Raw genomic sequence first — 16,152 nt, 5'->3', positions numbered from 1 at the left:
CTCCATCAGACTTCTTTTCCTGCCCTCCTTTTTTTAATCCACAGTCACATGCATCACATCACATCCCATTCAAAGCGCAGAGACGCTCCTCTGTCTCTCGGCACCTTTCGGGTACTGCGCGCCAGGGAAGCAGCGCTCCTTGGGTCGGCGCTGCGCAGCGCAGGAAAGAAGGAGGCTTTGCAAGGCGGGCTGCAGCTCCTGCTCCACTCCGCGAAGCAGCTGGCAGCTGAGCTCCGGAAAAGCGGCAAACGCCCTGTCTGGGGACTGGCACTCTCGTGTCATTCTGGCGCATCTTCCTCCTGAGCGAGGTCATCCGTTTCCTGGAAGAAAAAGGGGAGGGGGCGGAGTGGATAGGAAGAAGAGAGGGGAATTGGGTTATTTCCGGATGGAGGGTCTTTCAGGTGGCAGGCGGCCTGATTTGGCATACACGACACCCGCAAGACGCACAAGGAGAGGGCTGGTCCCACCCGCTTCTTGAGAGCCCAGATACTAAGATCAGAAGAAGTGCGTAATCGACAGAGAGGGTCTTCTGTGCCGACTCTCTTGAAATGGATGGGAAATGCGCAGCGGCCAGCAATTCTGAGGCGGCTGGTGTAAAACTTCTCACTGGATGATTATGCACTACTAGAGCATCAAGTCTAACATAGCGCAAAATTTCTCCTTTCCCTCCAACTGCCTTCTGCTTTCATCTCTTTTATTAGCGGTCAGCTACTCATAGAATTGTAGAGCTGGAAAGGGCCACGAGGGTCATCAAAACCAGCCCCCTGCAATGCAGAAATCTTCCGGCCAGTGTGGGACTCAAACCCATATTCCCGGCATTAAGAGTCTTATGCTCTACCAGCTGAGCTAGCCTTATGCTTGTCTGTCTGTCTGTCTGTCTGTTTTTATAGCATCTAGAACATATTAGAAGCTTTATAACTAATAAATTTTGGTGATCAATTTTCTATATATATATATTTTCTCTTCTGTAGGTATGGTTTTATTCATTTTCGGATTAGCCATAGGATCACACAACTAAAAGCACAGAATGCTGACATTTACAGTTTGCTTCCAGGCGGGAGCTGCAAAGAGTAGGGGTGAAACTAAGCTTTATTTCACCGAGGTCAAAGACACCCCCCCACACACACACACATGCATTTGCCTACACACACACACACATACGGGCTGGGAGCCTCAATGGTGCCCCTCTGGGGGTTTCACCTGGGGTGAAAAACCTGGTTGTCCCCCCCCCCCCATAGCTACAGCACAGCAAAGGGGTTGCAAATGGACCACTGGCAGGAGTTATTTTTAATTTATTGGATTTTATCCAGAAAGGACAGATCCAGATTAAATTGGGGGAGGGGGGAAATGGGCTGGTATTTCAACGCCAATTATGTTGTGCGGACGCTGCAAGCACTTGAATGCATGAGGAGCACCAGTCCTGCCATAAAGCACCCATCTGGAAGCATCCCTTAGAAAGAAGGAAACAAGCTGCTTGAATTCCTGCTTCAAAAGTCTCCCCACCCATGCCCACCAACAGACACTGTTGCTCCCAGCCTGTGCTGTTCTGGCAGGCAGCCTGTTATCTTGTCTGTGACAGGCACCATGGTCACATGGTGTGGGATTATTGAAAGCAGTGTTTCTTTTTAAAAACAAAAACAAAACATAACCGCCTTTTAGTTAACATAAAAACCCCACACCCTCCTTCGAACCTGGCTTCCCTAATTACCGTATTTTTTGCTCTATAAGATGCACCAGACCACAAGACGCACCTAATTTTTGGAGGAGGAAAACAAGAAAAAAAATATTCTGAATCTCAGAAGCCAGAACAGCAAGAGGGATCGCTGCGCAGTGAAAGCAGCAATCCCTCTTGCTGTTCTGGCTTCTGGGATAGCTGCGCAGCCTGCATTCGCTCCATAAGATGCACACACATTTCCCCTTACTTTTTAGGAGGGAAAAAGTGAGTCTTACAGAGCAAAAAATACGGTATTTTATTTGAATTTTCAAATGGATTGAGATTTCATGACTTTGAATGTGTTACTTATATTGCACATATTTCTGGGAAACACTCACGCCCCCCCTGAGATCTTCATATGTCTTTGGGGGGTGCCCCCTGGTTGAGAAATGTGGATGTGAAAAAATTGCTTCATTCATTCTCTCATTCGCTCAGAGTCCTGACACACAAAGAGTTAAGAACAGCTGAACAAGGCTAGCATGCTAGCGGTAGACACCCAGGTCTATGAGAGGCTAAACACACACTCACAGCATCTTTACTTTCCATGTTATGCTTTCATCCTCCTAATAATGTTCACTTGCACCTGAAACATCTCAAGATATTTTGCCCAGAAGATCGGCCTATGGCACTCTTTTTCCAACAGTGACCAGCCAGATGTCTCTGGGAGCTCAACAACCAGGGCAGAAAGCCTATGACTTGTGGTTTGTGCCAAGCACTTTGAATGGGTGTGGGTGTCAACGGCTGCCATTATCTGCACCTTTCCCAGCTCTGAGATATCCATCTGGAGATGCGAGGACCACAGCGGTGTGCAGTATTCTAATGGTGGCCACGCCATAGACTTGAAAAATGGCATTAAGACTTCTTGTTTCATTTTCAACCCCTTTCCCCAGTATAATGTGCTGCGCCGAATTCATTATAACATTGTTGTTGAGCAAGACCTCCAGGTCAACTTTTAACAAAGCAACTAGCATGCATGCGATTGGATCCCGCCCAGAGAGAGCGACAACGCAGGGAGTGATCTAAGGCTGAAAGTGACCAGATTCCTGATTTCAGGCTTTTCTCTTCTTAAGTGGGGATCCACACTATTCGCACCACCCCTGCCCCTGTGCTCAAATTATGGGGAGAAACAAATACAGTGGTACCTCTGGATATGAACGGGATCCGTTCCGGAGCCCCGTTTGCATCCAGAAGCAAATGTAACTAGTGATGGCACGTCTGCGCACGACACGTTTCGCCTCTTCTGCGCTTACGTGTGACGTCATTTTGAGCATCTGCGCAAGAGGCAAAACCCGGAAGTAATGCGCTCCATTACTTCTGGGTTGCCGCAGAGCGCAACTTGAACGCGCTCAACCCAAAGCGCATTCAACCCGAGGTATGACTGTAAATTAAATCCACACACTCCTTTCCACCCCCTCCTCCATTATAGCCAAATTTTATCACTTTAAAAAATGGCAGGGAAAGAGGCTGTGCCACAAAAGGGTGGAGAGCATGGTTCTCTGTGGCTCCTGACAATTTGAGCCTTCGCTGCCCCTCCTGCCACCCCCCTTTGTGTCTCACTTCCAGCTCCAGCTCCTTCTCTCTCTCTTTCTCTCTCTCTAGTTCCAGCTCTTCTTCCCGGCGCCTCTGCCGTAGCTCCTCAGCATCCGTCCGTTCGTCCTCTTCAAAGAAATCCTTATCGAGGCGCTCAAGGCGTGGAAGCATCACCAGCACTTCCACCCGGTAGTCCCCCTCCTCTGCGCAAGGGTTGTCTAGCAAGACCAGGGCTCGTAGCATGGGCAGCACCAGCAGCTTTGACACTTCCTGGAGCTGCACAATCGCATTCCCCCTGCAGGAGAAAGAAGAAGTTAGCAGGTGCAGGAACTTCCAGGTCCTCCTGCTGAAAATGTTCCCTCTGTGCTCTGGTTTGGCTCTCGGATGCCAGAGTTTCCCCTTAACAGCCAGTGCCATAGTTAAGTACCTTCTATGCACAAGGCAGTCTTCCTGTGCTGTACATGGATAAAGGGACCCCTGGCCGTTAGGTCCAGTCGTGACCGACTCTGGGGTTGCGGCGCTCATCTCGCTTTACTGGCCGAGGGAGCCGGCGTGCAGCTTCCGGGTCATGTGGCCAGCATGACTAAGCCGCTTCTGGTGAACCAGAGCAGCGCACGGAAATGCCATTTACCTTCCCGCCAGAGTGGTACCTATTTATCTACTTGCACTTTGACATGCTTTTGAACTGCTAGGTTGGCAGGAGCTGGCACCGAGCGACAGGAGCTCACCCCTGTCGCGGAGATTCGAACCGCCAACCTTCTGATCGGCAAGCCCTAGGCTCTGTGGTTTAGACCACAGTGCCACCCACGTCCCTTGTGCTGTACATACATAGACTCTAGAAATGGCACCAGAGTGAGCCGATAATGGCAGGAGCCTTTGAAGCATGGCTAGGCCACTATATGGCCACTGGGACCACATAACACAGCTCCTAAAAAATCTATACTGGCTTCCACTACATCTCCAAGCACAATTCAAAGTGTTGGTGTTGATATTTAAAGCCCTAAATGGCCCCAGCCCCCTAAACCTGAAGGAACATCTCCACTCCCATCGTTCAGCCTGGGCACTGAGGTCCAGCTCTGAGTTCCCCCACTGCCAGTGATATAGCATGGGGGGGGCATAGGAGCCATGGCCCCAGACGCACAACCTGGGAGGCATGAGCCATGTGCCCCCCCCCCCGAGAGACCACCCCTTGCACTCTGCCAACGGCAGGGACTGGAGATCACAGAGGTGGAAGATCACCTTCTGTGTGTCCTGCCCCTGTCTGACACGCCCAGCCACATCTCCCCCTTCCCAATCTTCTGTTTCCTCACAGCCAGCTGGCAGCTCTGGTGGAAAGAGGAGAGTGGCTGGCAATGCTGCCGCCCACTGTGCCAGGGCCAAAGCGGGCTCCTTCCATGCCCTGCCCCTTGGAGGGTGCGTCCTGTGTACCTGACTTGGGCACTATTTAGATACTCCCTGTCCCTGCTCACTGCAAGAAGTGAGGTTACAGGAAACCAGGCAGAGGGCCTTCTCGGTAGTGGCACCCTCGCTGTGGAACGCCCTCCCATCAGAGAAAAAGAACTACACAACTTTTAGAAGACACCTGAAGTTTTTTAATGTTTGAGGTCTTATCATGTTTTTATATGTGTTGGAAGCTGCCCAGAGTGGCAGGGGTATAAATATAAATATGATGATAATGATAATGATAATGATAATGATAATGCCCAGCCTACGGGCCCAATTTGGCTCATGGGGCAATTTCCTCCACACCTGACATTATTTGTCCTTGTGCACTGGTGCTGCCAGTGCACAGCTGAGAGCCTTAAAGTGCACTCTCAGTTGTGCATTGGAAAGGGAGGCTTGCTGTCACTGTCAGTCAGCTGACTGGCAGTGAGAGCAAGGCAGGTGGTCAGCAGTCAGCTGATCCAGGGGTTTGCAAAAAGCACTGCTCAGCACTTTGTAGTGCTTCCAATCAGTTGATTAGCGCCGCTTCAAAGTACCACACAATGCTCTGCACAAGCCCTACTTCAAAGTCCTGAGATTGTTGGGACTTCAAAGCACCCCATCAGTGGCCCACCAGCCAGATCCAGTTTCCTACCTATGCTTTAAGGATGCTGATGTTGAAATTCCAAGTTCTCACTATTCAGATAGACTGCTCGTGCTCAGGATTGCTCCTGCTCAGATTTGGTGGCCAAATATGGTTCAACATCTCAGTAACAACACCGTACAGCAGGGGTGACCCTTCCCAGAAGCTGTTTGGCTCCAATTCCCATCAGTCTCATTGGCATGGCCAATAGCCAGAGATGATGGCAGTTACAGTCCAATATCTGATGGGCCACAGGTTAGGTAAAGGTAAAGGGACCCCTGACCATTAGGTCCAGTTGTGGCTGACTCTGGGGTTGCGGCGCTCATCTCGCTTTATTGGCCAAGGGAGCCGGCGTACAGCTTCTGGGTCATGTGGCCAGCATGACTAAGCTGCTTCTGGCGAACCAGAGCAGCACATGGAAACGCCGTTTACCTTCCTGCCAGAGTGGTACCTATTTATCTACTTGCACTTTAATGTGCTTTCAAACTGCTAGGTGGGCAGGAGCAGGGACCGAGCAACAGGAGCTCACCCCGTCGCAGGGATTTGAACTGCCAAACTTTGACGCATGGATAGGCCACTATATGGCCAGTGGGACCATATAACACTGCTCTGGTGGGCCACAGGTTAACCACCCCTGATTTACAACAAATACTTCAAGGAGCTAAGAACCAGTCTCAAACGTAGACTTGGCTCAGATACCACTCCCTGCCCCCTGTGCCATTTCCCCTCTTATTTCTAAGAGGCCCTGGTGGAAATTCTGTGCTACGGGAAACAACTCACCGTAGGTTGAGATACTGGAGAGACTTCAAGCTTGCTGAGAAGCCATCCAGGGTTTCAATCTGATTGTCGCGCAGATGCAAAGTTGTGAGCTGCCCCAGGTCCTCTAGGCCCTCTATTACGGTAATGGCATTCTGGGCCTAGGGGGAAAGATGTTGCAATGTAAGAGAAAGGCGACATAGTAAAAGGTAAAGGACCCTGGACAGTTAAGTCCATTCAAAGGCGACTATGGGGTTGCGGCGCTCATCTCGCTTTCAGGACGAGGGAGCCGACGTTTGTCCACAGACAGCTTTTCAGGTCATGAGGCCAGCATGACTAAACCACTTCTGGTGCAATGGAACACTGTGACGGAAACCAGAGTGCATGGAAACGCCGTTTACCTTCCTGCCGCAATGGTACCTATTCATCTACTTGCACTGGTGTGCTTTTGAGCTGCTGGGTTGGCAGGAGCTGGGACGGAGCAACAGGAGCTCACCCCATAGCGGGGATTCAAACCGCCAACCTTCTGATCAGCAAGCCCAAGAGGCTCAGTGGTTTAGACCAGGCACAGGCAAACTCAGCGTCCCTGATGACTAGTTCCAAAACATCTGGAGGGCCGAGTTTGCCTATGCCTGGTTTAGACCACAGCGCCACCCACGTCCTCAGACACAGTATTGATCCAGAGTACATCCATATACCCAGCAAGGGTAAGCGGACCTTATAACTAGTAACCTGTCGAAATCCAATAGATTTGAGGGCATATCTATACTACAAAACTCTGTTACTCTGTTGCAGCATGAAACACAGCATAATCACGCATGACATTAACTGCATGCATACAATTAACAGGCCACATGAAGCCTGAGTAGTCCTGAGGTTGGTGATACTGAAAGCACATGTGTTTGCTCAGGCATTTGGGGTTCGTAGTTAACGAAGCCGTCATCAGTAAAGTTCTCTTACCAGGTACAGAGTTTTCAGCTTGGGCAGGCAGAATCCAGCTGTGGACTTTAGGCCGTTTCCCCGCAATTCGATTGTCTGCAGATTTGACAGCTTTTCTGGGTCCAGTCCTGTTATTGTCTCGATCTCATTACCTGGGTGACGGAAGAATTAGACTGTGATGAAAGGGATTCTTTCCCCCAGGAGATTACAGAGGATGAGTTTTGTCGTTGAGGGCTAGAGGGACTCTCTTGAGCGTTGCACACCTACTTTTCAGGTTGAGACTGACCAGCCGTGGGTGCCCAATGCCATTGCTGTCCTTGATGTGATTGCTGGCAAAGCTGGCGTGCTGCAGGTAGATCAACTCATCCAGGCCGGCGCTAGTTAGCCGATTGCCATCCACCTTCAGCCACAGCAGATGCGTGAGTCCTGACAGTGGGGAGAGGTCTCTGAGCAGGTTTTCGGACAGGTCTACATAACGCAAGTGGATGAAGCCTTGAATGAGGTTGATGTCTGTCAGTTCCCTACCGCAGGATGAGGGCAGAAAGCAATGTTATTTACCAGTGCTAGCTTACCAGGGCGTTTGTCCCAAACTGCTCAATTTTCCCAGGAAGCTTGGACAAGGAAATTATCCCGTTTCTGGGCAGCTGCACCCATTGGACGGGAGGAGAAATGGGGGGCAGGTTAGTCATGCCTGTGCACTCACTTTTCTTTGGCCTCTAATTTCACAAATGCATGAGCCAGGCCATTGCCAGTTTTACATAACATCGAAAGGCCTTCCTTCATGTGCTCTTCGGTGAGAGGGTTTGAGACTTGGTGCTGGGAGGGAGGAAGCACAGCAAGGAAAAAGAGACATCAGATAAACTTAAAGTTGTCAAGCGGCAAAGATTTCTGTTGAATCTTTAAATTTGCCTCTGAATCAGGAGATCAGGCAATGGCGACCTATCCCTCAACCCCACAAATTTTACACACACTGTGCCTTCTCACCTGTGTTACACCTGGAATTCTGTTCACTACAGAAGGCAGGTTAGGGGGCCACATCAAAAGACTGGAATGGAGTCAGAGGTGATCAAAGACATTGCCGCTCTGCCCCCCCCCCCCCGTTTAGTGGCAAAACTACCATATTTTTGCCCTATAAGACGCACCAGACCACAAAACACACCTAGTTTTTGGAGGAGGAAAACAAGAAAAAAATATTCTGAATCTCAGAAGCCAGGACAGAAAGAGGGATCGCTGCGCAGTGAAAGCAGCAATCCCTCTTGCTGTTCTGGCTTCTGGGATAGCTGCACAGCCTGCATTCGCTCCATAAGATGCACACACATTTCCCTTTACTTTTTAGGAGGGGAAAAGTGAATCTTATAGAGCAAAAAATACGGTAAATGGCAGCTGCAATCTGAGTTGCAGTCTGGCAGCCTTAGATAAAATCAGGGTCCACGGTCCTTTACAGAGATGACCATGGGGCACCCAGAAAGTATGAAACAATGCAGCTACGTTACGTAAGAGCATGAACCATTTCCGAAATATAATAACCAACGAGCCTCTTGCGTATGTACTTTAAGTATGTATACAAACTCAATGAGAGGTGTGTGCCTGCTTTTGGTGAATAATCTCATTTATACAAGGCCTAATTTGAGGCAAACAGACTCCCATCTCCTCATCAGAATTTGCTCTTGCTCTCATTTCGAAAAGATATCTATTCACATTCTGCAAATTAAAAAATTTACTATTTTGATGCTATACTATGCTACACTATGCTGAAATGTTTCTTTGATTGTCCTTGAATCTTCCGGCCAAGGCAGCAGACAAGAAACAGACCCATCTTGAGTATTTGCCTTTCTCCACCACGGAAGTCAACAGGGAAGAAATTTCTTCTGCCCAGTCTAGGGCCGGTGGAATGCTGTGCCATGGATGGGGGTAAATGTGCTGCCTTTGTCTGCCGCTCAGATATCACCCAGGACTCCATCCTGTTCTGCTGGCGATACCTTATTTTAACACCCATGGACCAAGCAAGGTTTCCTCCAAATCCTATCACTCCTCAGCCATCAGAACTCACGTACAGGATTTCACCCTTCGTCCACTGACATGAAAGAGCCTAACTTTGGTTGAATTGTGTCCTGCATTTCTGAACATAAAAACAAAACAAAAAAGCCACCAATCTGTTACCTCTTCCTCCTCCTCCTCTGGCGCTTCCTTCTCCTCCTCCCCTTCCCCCTCGTCTCCACCTTTCTCTTCAGCATCATCCTTCTGATCTTCGACCTCATCTTCATCATCCGGCTCCTCATCTGACATTTTCAAGGGCTGGTACAACAAAACAGACTAAGTGTGGTTTTTCAGCCGCTGGCTAGAGAGAGAGAGTCCCCTCATTCCCATGGAACACGAGCCTAGACTGTGTGCTCCCGGTGAAAGAAATACCCATTCATCTCAACCCAGATCCATGCATCCCACCATCATCTCATCCCATCCTTGGTAGTGGTAGGAAGCGCATTTTAGGAAAAGCAGGGGTTGTCAATGTTTTGGGGCTTGTGGCTCTATTTGCAAACCACTTGTGGGCACCACACACAAACACCACAGCCAAGCATACACTGCGACCAATCCTATCAGCTATGGCAGAAAGCGTGTTTCAAGTCTAATTTCAGCAGCATAGGTGAGGCCTCAGCAGAAACATGTTTGTCCATGAGTTTGTTGCCGGCATCCATCTGTCTTGAGAGACAGTGGAGTGAGCCTCTGGAGGTAAAGAAGAAGAAGAGAAGAATAAGAAGAAGAAGAGTTTGGATTTGGTATCCCGCTTTATCACTACCCTAAGGAGTCTCAAAGCGGCTAACATTCTCCTTTCCCTTCCTCCCCCACAACAAACACTCTGTGAGGTGAGTGGGGCTGAGAGACTTCAGAGAAGTGTGACTAGCCCAAGGTCACCCAGCAGCTGCAGGTGGAGGAGCGGGGAAGCGAACCTGGTTCACCAGATTACGAGTCCACCACTCTTAACCACTACACCACACTGGCTCAAAGTCAAACTAAAGTGACCTCCTTGGGGCACAAGCCTGAGCAGTGGGGATGGAGCTCCTGGGCTGCCCAGACAACAAGACCCTCTTCTTAGCTGATGGGGTCCAAAAGAAAGCAGAGCAATACGTCTGGCACCAGCTTGGCTCCAGGAGTTGCCGGAAGGAGGCATACAAGGTGCCATCCAACTGTCTTAGGGACTCCAGATTTGTGCAGGGATTACTCCTGAAACTTTTTTTCTTTCTCCTGAAGATATCCCACAAAGCAGTGGAGTTGTAGGACCAGAGTTTCCCGTCTCCTAGATGGTCTACCATCCCTGGTGGACGAGCCCCATCTGCCCCTCACTTTCCTATACAGTACATACAGAAACCGCCTTCTTGACCTTTGAACCCATTCTTGGTCTTGTCCACTCAGTTCACCGGATCCTGTCATCACATGCAGGGGAGCTCCCCAACTCACCAAGGGTTTGAAACGCATTGGCTGCCCTCACCTGGTTTAGCTGACCTGTCAAAGCCGTTCCCGGGGTGTGACCAATGTCACATGCTGACAGCATCTAGCAGCCACAGGTGAGAGCTGAGTGCAGGGTGGGGACCAAAGGTGGACAAACAACCCCAGAAGGAGCACAACGTGTCCCCCAGCAGAGGTACTATCCCACCCCTAATACCCCATACACCCCTGGGTACCACACAGGTAACCCCGCTGTATTTCAATTGGTCCTTGATTAAGGTTCTGGCCACCTGAGGTCTTTCTTAACCCTTGCTGTCTAACTAATGTCATCTGTCCTGGATCCCCTAACTGGCCTGGTCACAATGACAGGACGCCTCAGAAATGTATCTATCAGAGTAAGGTTGCCCAACAATTTTGGGAAAAACTAAAAAAAATATGTGTGGCAAGCTATATATCAGAGGGCAACAAGGATTGTGAAAATGATGGAACCCGTCTCTCTCTCTCTCTCTCTCTCTCTCTCTCTCTCTCTCTCTCTCTCTCTCCCCCCCCCCCGTTCTGGAGCCAGGAGCAAAAGTCTAAAATGCAGGGCAAAAAGCAGCAACGACCAAGCGCAATGATGCGATCCTGCCATGTTTTAAACAGCGCTAAGGCAAAGAGTTGTGGGCTGAGGAGCTCACCCTTAAAAGGCGGAGAAATTTCACAGATGTAACTTGTCACAGTGCTGAGAGAAGCGGCGCCTGCTCAACTTCCCCCCTTCGCTATTGCCCTCCTGAGCAAATGACGACCCTCGGAGCCTGCGATCCCCAAACCAGCCAAGCCACAGTTCCCTCAGCCCAAAGGAACTCTCCCCATCCATGCAAAGACCCTTCCCTGCTAACCCTTCTTCTCCCTTTGCGTGGGGAGGATCCAGGATGGGGAAGAAAGAAGAGCAACGACAGCTACCCACGCTCAAGCTCCGAGCTGCTGCTGCTGGAGTTTTGGCCGGGGCGAGGCGGCGGCGGCGGCAGGCGAGGTGTTTCCGTTGCTACGGGCCCGGGACGCCGTTGCCAGAAGCCTCCGCTCCCCGGGCAACCGCGACCTGTTTGTCGGGTGGTGGTTGTCGCCCAGTGCGGAGGAGTCGGGGCTGGAACGAGGCAGGCGCGGGCGCTGATTGGCTGAGGGAGCGGCATGATTTGCATGAAGGGGCGCGGGGGAGGGAGGGGGAGGGAAACCTCACCTCTTGTTGTTGTTACAGATAGGTAGCCGTGTTGGTCTGCCATAGTCAAAATAAAAAAATTCCTTCCAGTAGCACCTTAAAGACCAACTAAGTTAGTTCTTGGTATGAGCTTTTGTGTGCATGCACACTTCTTGTTCTGAAGAAGTGTGCATGCACACGAAAGCTCATACCAAGAACTAACTTAGTTGGTCTTTAAGGTGCTACTGGAAGGAATTTTTTTATTTTGACTCTTGTTGTTGCTTAGTCTCTTAGTCATGTCCGACTCTTCGTGACCCCCTGGACCAGAGCACGCCAGGCACTCCTGTCTTCCACTGCCTCCCGCAGTTTGGTCAAACTCATGTTTGTAGCTTCAAGAACACTGTCCCACCATCCCGTCCTCTGTCGTCCCCTTCTCCTTGTGTCCTCCATCTTTCCCAACATCAGGGTCTTTTCCAGGGAGTCTTCTCTTCTCATGAGGTGGCCAAAGTCTTGGAGCCTCAGCTTCAGGATCTGTCCTTCCAGTCAGCACTCAGGGCTGATTTCCTTAAGAATGGATAGGTTTGATCTTCTTGCAGTCCATGGGGCTCTCAAGAGTCTTCTCCAGCACCAGAATTCAAAAGCATCAATTCTTCGGCCATCAGCCTTCTTTATGGTCCAGCTCTCACTTCCATACATCACGACTGGGAAAACCAGAGCTTGAACTATATGGACCTTTGTTGGCAAGGTGATGTCTCTGCTTTTTAAGATGCTGTCTAGGTTTGTCATTGCTTTTCTCCCAAGAAGCAGGCGTCTTTTAATTTCGTGGCTGCTGTACAATACAATACAATAAATAAATATCCCATTGGGAAATGCTCAACTCAGACTCTCTTCCTCTGTGAACTCTGCCCTAGCTTCAGCTGAGAGTGTGTGCCGGCTGCCAGCATGGTGCTAGCTGGACTTAAGTCCAAGGCCTCATGTCCCTTATCTGTGTAGCAATGTAATCTGTCAATCTGTGGCTGTCAATATATTTTATTTTATTTTTTAAAAGCATAGCTTTAGCTTTCTGGGAGGAATTCAACATTGCGTCATTCTGACCATGCTGGTCAATGCAAGCACTTATGCTTGCCAGATAGAAGACGTCCCTTCTCCTCCCCTTCTGTGCTGTTCTGGGGGTTCTTTTGACCCTCCCTCCAAGAGCTAATATGGGGGGGGGGGTTGCACAGGGGGGAGGAGAGGGGAGAAAGCCCCATTATGCTGGCGGGACCTGTTGCACTGGGTCCCACTGGCACAACTGTTTAGTTGAATCCAGGCCTATATCAAGGGCAGGATTGATTGAATTAAACTATTCCCCATCTTATTACATTACTGGTGGGCTGGATGAAGAGAGATACATTGGCTCTGCTGGCTTGGGAAGTAGTGATCCCCAACAACATTGCTAAGTAGGTTTCCCCTGTACTACCACTGGAAAGCTTCTGAATTATTTGAACTAGACCTTGTCTTATATTTGTGATTTAATGGTGCAGATAGAGGAACAGGTTGAATGCATCCAGCCATCATAATTTTGGGTGAATATTCGTTCTATGAGAGCTATGCACTAATACTTTATCTTTAATGTTCCTGAGATTTACAGGTGTGTATTTTATTACCTTGGTGCAAGCAGAGTTGTGCTTTTGTCACCCCAAAGTTGATCCCATTTTCATGAATTACTTGCAATAATTTGCAACAGTGTATATATGTGTGTTTTATAATTTATTTGAGCATTTGAAATAATGAGATGTGAATAAATCTTTGCATTGTTTTCTTTTTTTCGTATAGTCCGTATAGTTCAAGCCATGGTTTTCCCAGTAGTGATGTATGGAAGTGAGAGCTGGACCATAATGAAGGCTGATCGCCGAAGAATGGATGCTTTTGAATTATGGTGCTGGAGGAGACTCTTGAGAGTCCCATGGACTGCAAGAAGATCAAACCTCTCCATTCTGAAGGAAATCAGCCCTGAGTGCTGACTGGAAGGACAGATCCTGAAGCTGAGGCTCCAAGACTTTGGCCACCTCAGGAGAAGAGAAGACTCCCTGGAAAATAAACTGATGTTGGGAAAGATGGAGGGCACAAGGAGAAGGGGACGACAGAGGACAAGATGGTGGGACAGTGTTCTCGAAGCTACCAGCATGAGTTTGACCAAACTGCTGGAGGCAGTGGAAGACAGGAGTGCCTGGCGTGCTCTGATCCAGGGGGTCACCAAGAGTCGGACACAACTAAACGACTAAACAACAACAGAATTGACCACGTGAGGGAGCTCTAAGACAGGCTATCAACAATTTTTGGGTGGCCAAAATGACAAAGCACTTCCTCCCCCACCAAATTTTGCTCTGCATTCTCTGTTGCTTTAACAGATCCAGCAGAAACGCCATTATATTATTTGCCTTTTTATATAAAGCAAAATAGCAAAGAAACTGCTGGTCTGGGAGATATGGTTTACGGGTTAACTTTGCACTGCGGGGAGAATCACACCCTGACTATGTTCAGAGCGACTTGGGTTACTGCTTCTGTGGTCATGTCCACAGAATGGAAGACGACAGGACCCCCAAAGATGTGCTTTACAGGGAGCTGGCTTTAGGTACCAGGCACGATGGCAGGCCAACTATGCGCTACAAAGATGTCTGCAAATGTGACATGAAGGCTGGCAACATGGGAATCTCTTTCAGATGCCTGCAGACAGGCAGCCAAGTTGTGCATCCATAGCAGTGCCCACAGGAGGAATGACTGCTGGGAGGAGCACAGAGAGGAGGAACGCCTTGATGCGTCTGCAGACCTTCCTCTGCCCTACCTGCAACAAAACATGCCTCTCCCATATCGGTCTCTACAGCTACAGCAGGTGCCATCACTCTCCGCTGGATTTGACTGTATCCCCAATGGCACTTGTCCGTTGTCCCTTGAGACAGATGCCAGCAGGTTTTCCTTTGCCAGGGGAGGATGAGCTATGGAGGTAGAGAGAGGACTCTGGCAGGCAGGACAGAGCCTTGTGGGTCTCCGTAAGGCTGCTTTCTTCAACCTGGCACTTTCCAAAGGTTGCTGGACTCCAGCTCCCATCAGCCTCAGCCAATGGTCCGAGATGATGGGAGTTGTAGTCCAAAATTATCCGGTGGCCACCAGCTTAGGAAATTCTGCTGAAGAGGTGCACGGTCAATAGCAAAAAGCACAATAACCCTGAAGTGCACCAGTTTGTCAGGCTCCAGTACCAGTTACCTACCTTAATCAAGTTTTACAGTGGGCTGCTGAAATGATGGAGCCAACGGCAACCTTATGAATGAGAAAAGGGTATAGCAGGAAACCCTTTCCCAAGGTAGTCTGCTGAGCAATCACGCTAGGAAACTGAAGTGAAAGGAGAAGGCTCAGCCAGGCAACCCACATCTTGAAAGGTTTTTTGTTTTGAAAATACCAAGCGTACAATTTAAGACTGCAAGCTCCTAAGGGGCAAAGTTATGCCTTGTTTGCTTATGAAATTCTGCATCAATATCTGTTGGCATCCATCTGCCTCAAGTGACACCCCCTTTGGGGGTGAGATCAAACTGCTGAATCACAGTGCCTGCTGTGGCTGCAGAGACTGTCAACTCCTAACTGCTGCCGCCTATGTTGTTTTTGCTATGTTAGCAGCACTGAAGTGACCTCCCTGGGACACATGCCTGGGCAGTGTGAATGGAGACCCTGGGCTGCCCAGACTTCAAGACCCCCCTCTCGGCCTCGCTGATGGGGTCTAAAGGAAAGCAGAGCAATATGTTTGGCACAAGCTTGGCTCCAGGAACTGCTGGAAGGAGGCGTACAAGGCACCATCCAGCTGTGTTAGGGACTCCACTCAAGATTTGCATAGGGCTTACTCCTGAGACTTTTCTTCTGCGGAAGATGTCCTGAAAGACAGTGGGCATGGACTTTTCTTCTGGAAGCCTGACCACAAGGCAGTGGAAGTTTAGGATCAGAGTTTCCTTCAATAGTGCTGCATAGATTATGTGGTTACATCTCGGTAAGGGCTAAGGGAGACAGTGTATAGAAGTGATGCCACCCTCCCCATCTGTAGGTATATATAGCAAATGTAAATTAAATTATCGTGTAGTATGTGAACAGCAGTCCAGCAACCATATTTTTTATCTACCTGGTTCAGACAAAGAAAACGACCCTGCAATATAGTGGTGAAATATAGCTTCAGCATCCAGCGAACATTTTTGTGTGTTCAATGTTATATTTTCCCCTGCGGAAAGCTCAATTTTTTGATAATTGCGTTGACCAAGAATAAACGATTCTTCCCAATTATAACAATCATTCCTCCGTGGTGCATAAAATCCAGCCCTTTTTTTGCAAGCGATGCCCCCTAAACCACCTGCCTTGACAGATGTGGAATTTAAGATGGCCTGCTTCTAACCAGAAATCACTCCCATTTCACGTGGGAGCTTTAATGAGAAATTAACTTCTAAAATGTAGTTTATATGGCTTCAGGCATGCCAAGGATACTGATTCATTAAAACCAGTGTTATCAATCTTGCC

General features: G+C 49.1%; 1 protein-coding gene across 1 annotated transcript; it reads right to left on the bottom strand.

Annotated features, from left to right (window-relative positions):
* Nucleotides 1-11: 11 nt before the first annotated feature.
* LRRC23 (leucine rich repeat containing 23) lies at nucleotides 12-11,547 on the bottom strand. Its single transcript, XM_081176830.1, has 8 exons — nucleotides 11,392-11,547; nucleotides 9,165-9,299; nucleotides 7,708-7,820; nucleotides 7,272-7,525; nucleotides 7,026-7,156; nucleotides 6,090-6,226; nucleotides 3,272-3,539; nucleotides 12-320 (listed from the first exon to the last, which is right to left on the bottom strand). The coding sequence occupies exons 2-8, from the start codon at nucleotides 9,288-9,290 to the stop codon at nucleotides 279-281; spliced, it is 1,071 nt and encodes a 356-aa protein (XP_081032956.1). The 5' UTR covers nucleotides 9,291-9,299; nucleotides 11,392-11,547; the 3' UTR covers nucleotides 12-278.
* Between the last annotated feature and the right edge of the window lie 4,605 nt (nucleotides 11,548-16,152).

The sequence above is a fragment of the Podarcis bocagei genome (assembly GCF_964188305.1).
Source record: "Podarcis bocagei genome assembly, chromosome: 17".
Classification (NCBI taxonomy): Eukaryota; Metazoa; Chordata; class Lepidosauria; order Squamata; family Lacertidae; genus Podarcis; species Podarcis bocagei.
Note: the sequence above shows the minus strand (reverse complement) of the source record. Positions and strands in the feature narration are given on the sequence as shown.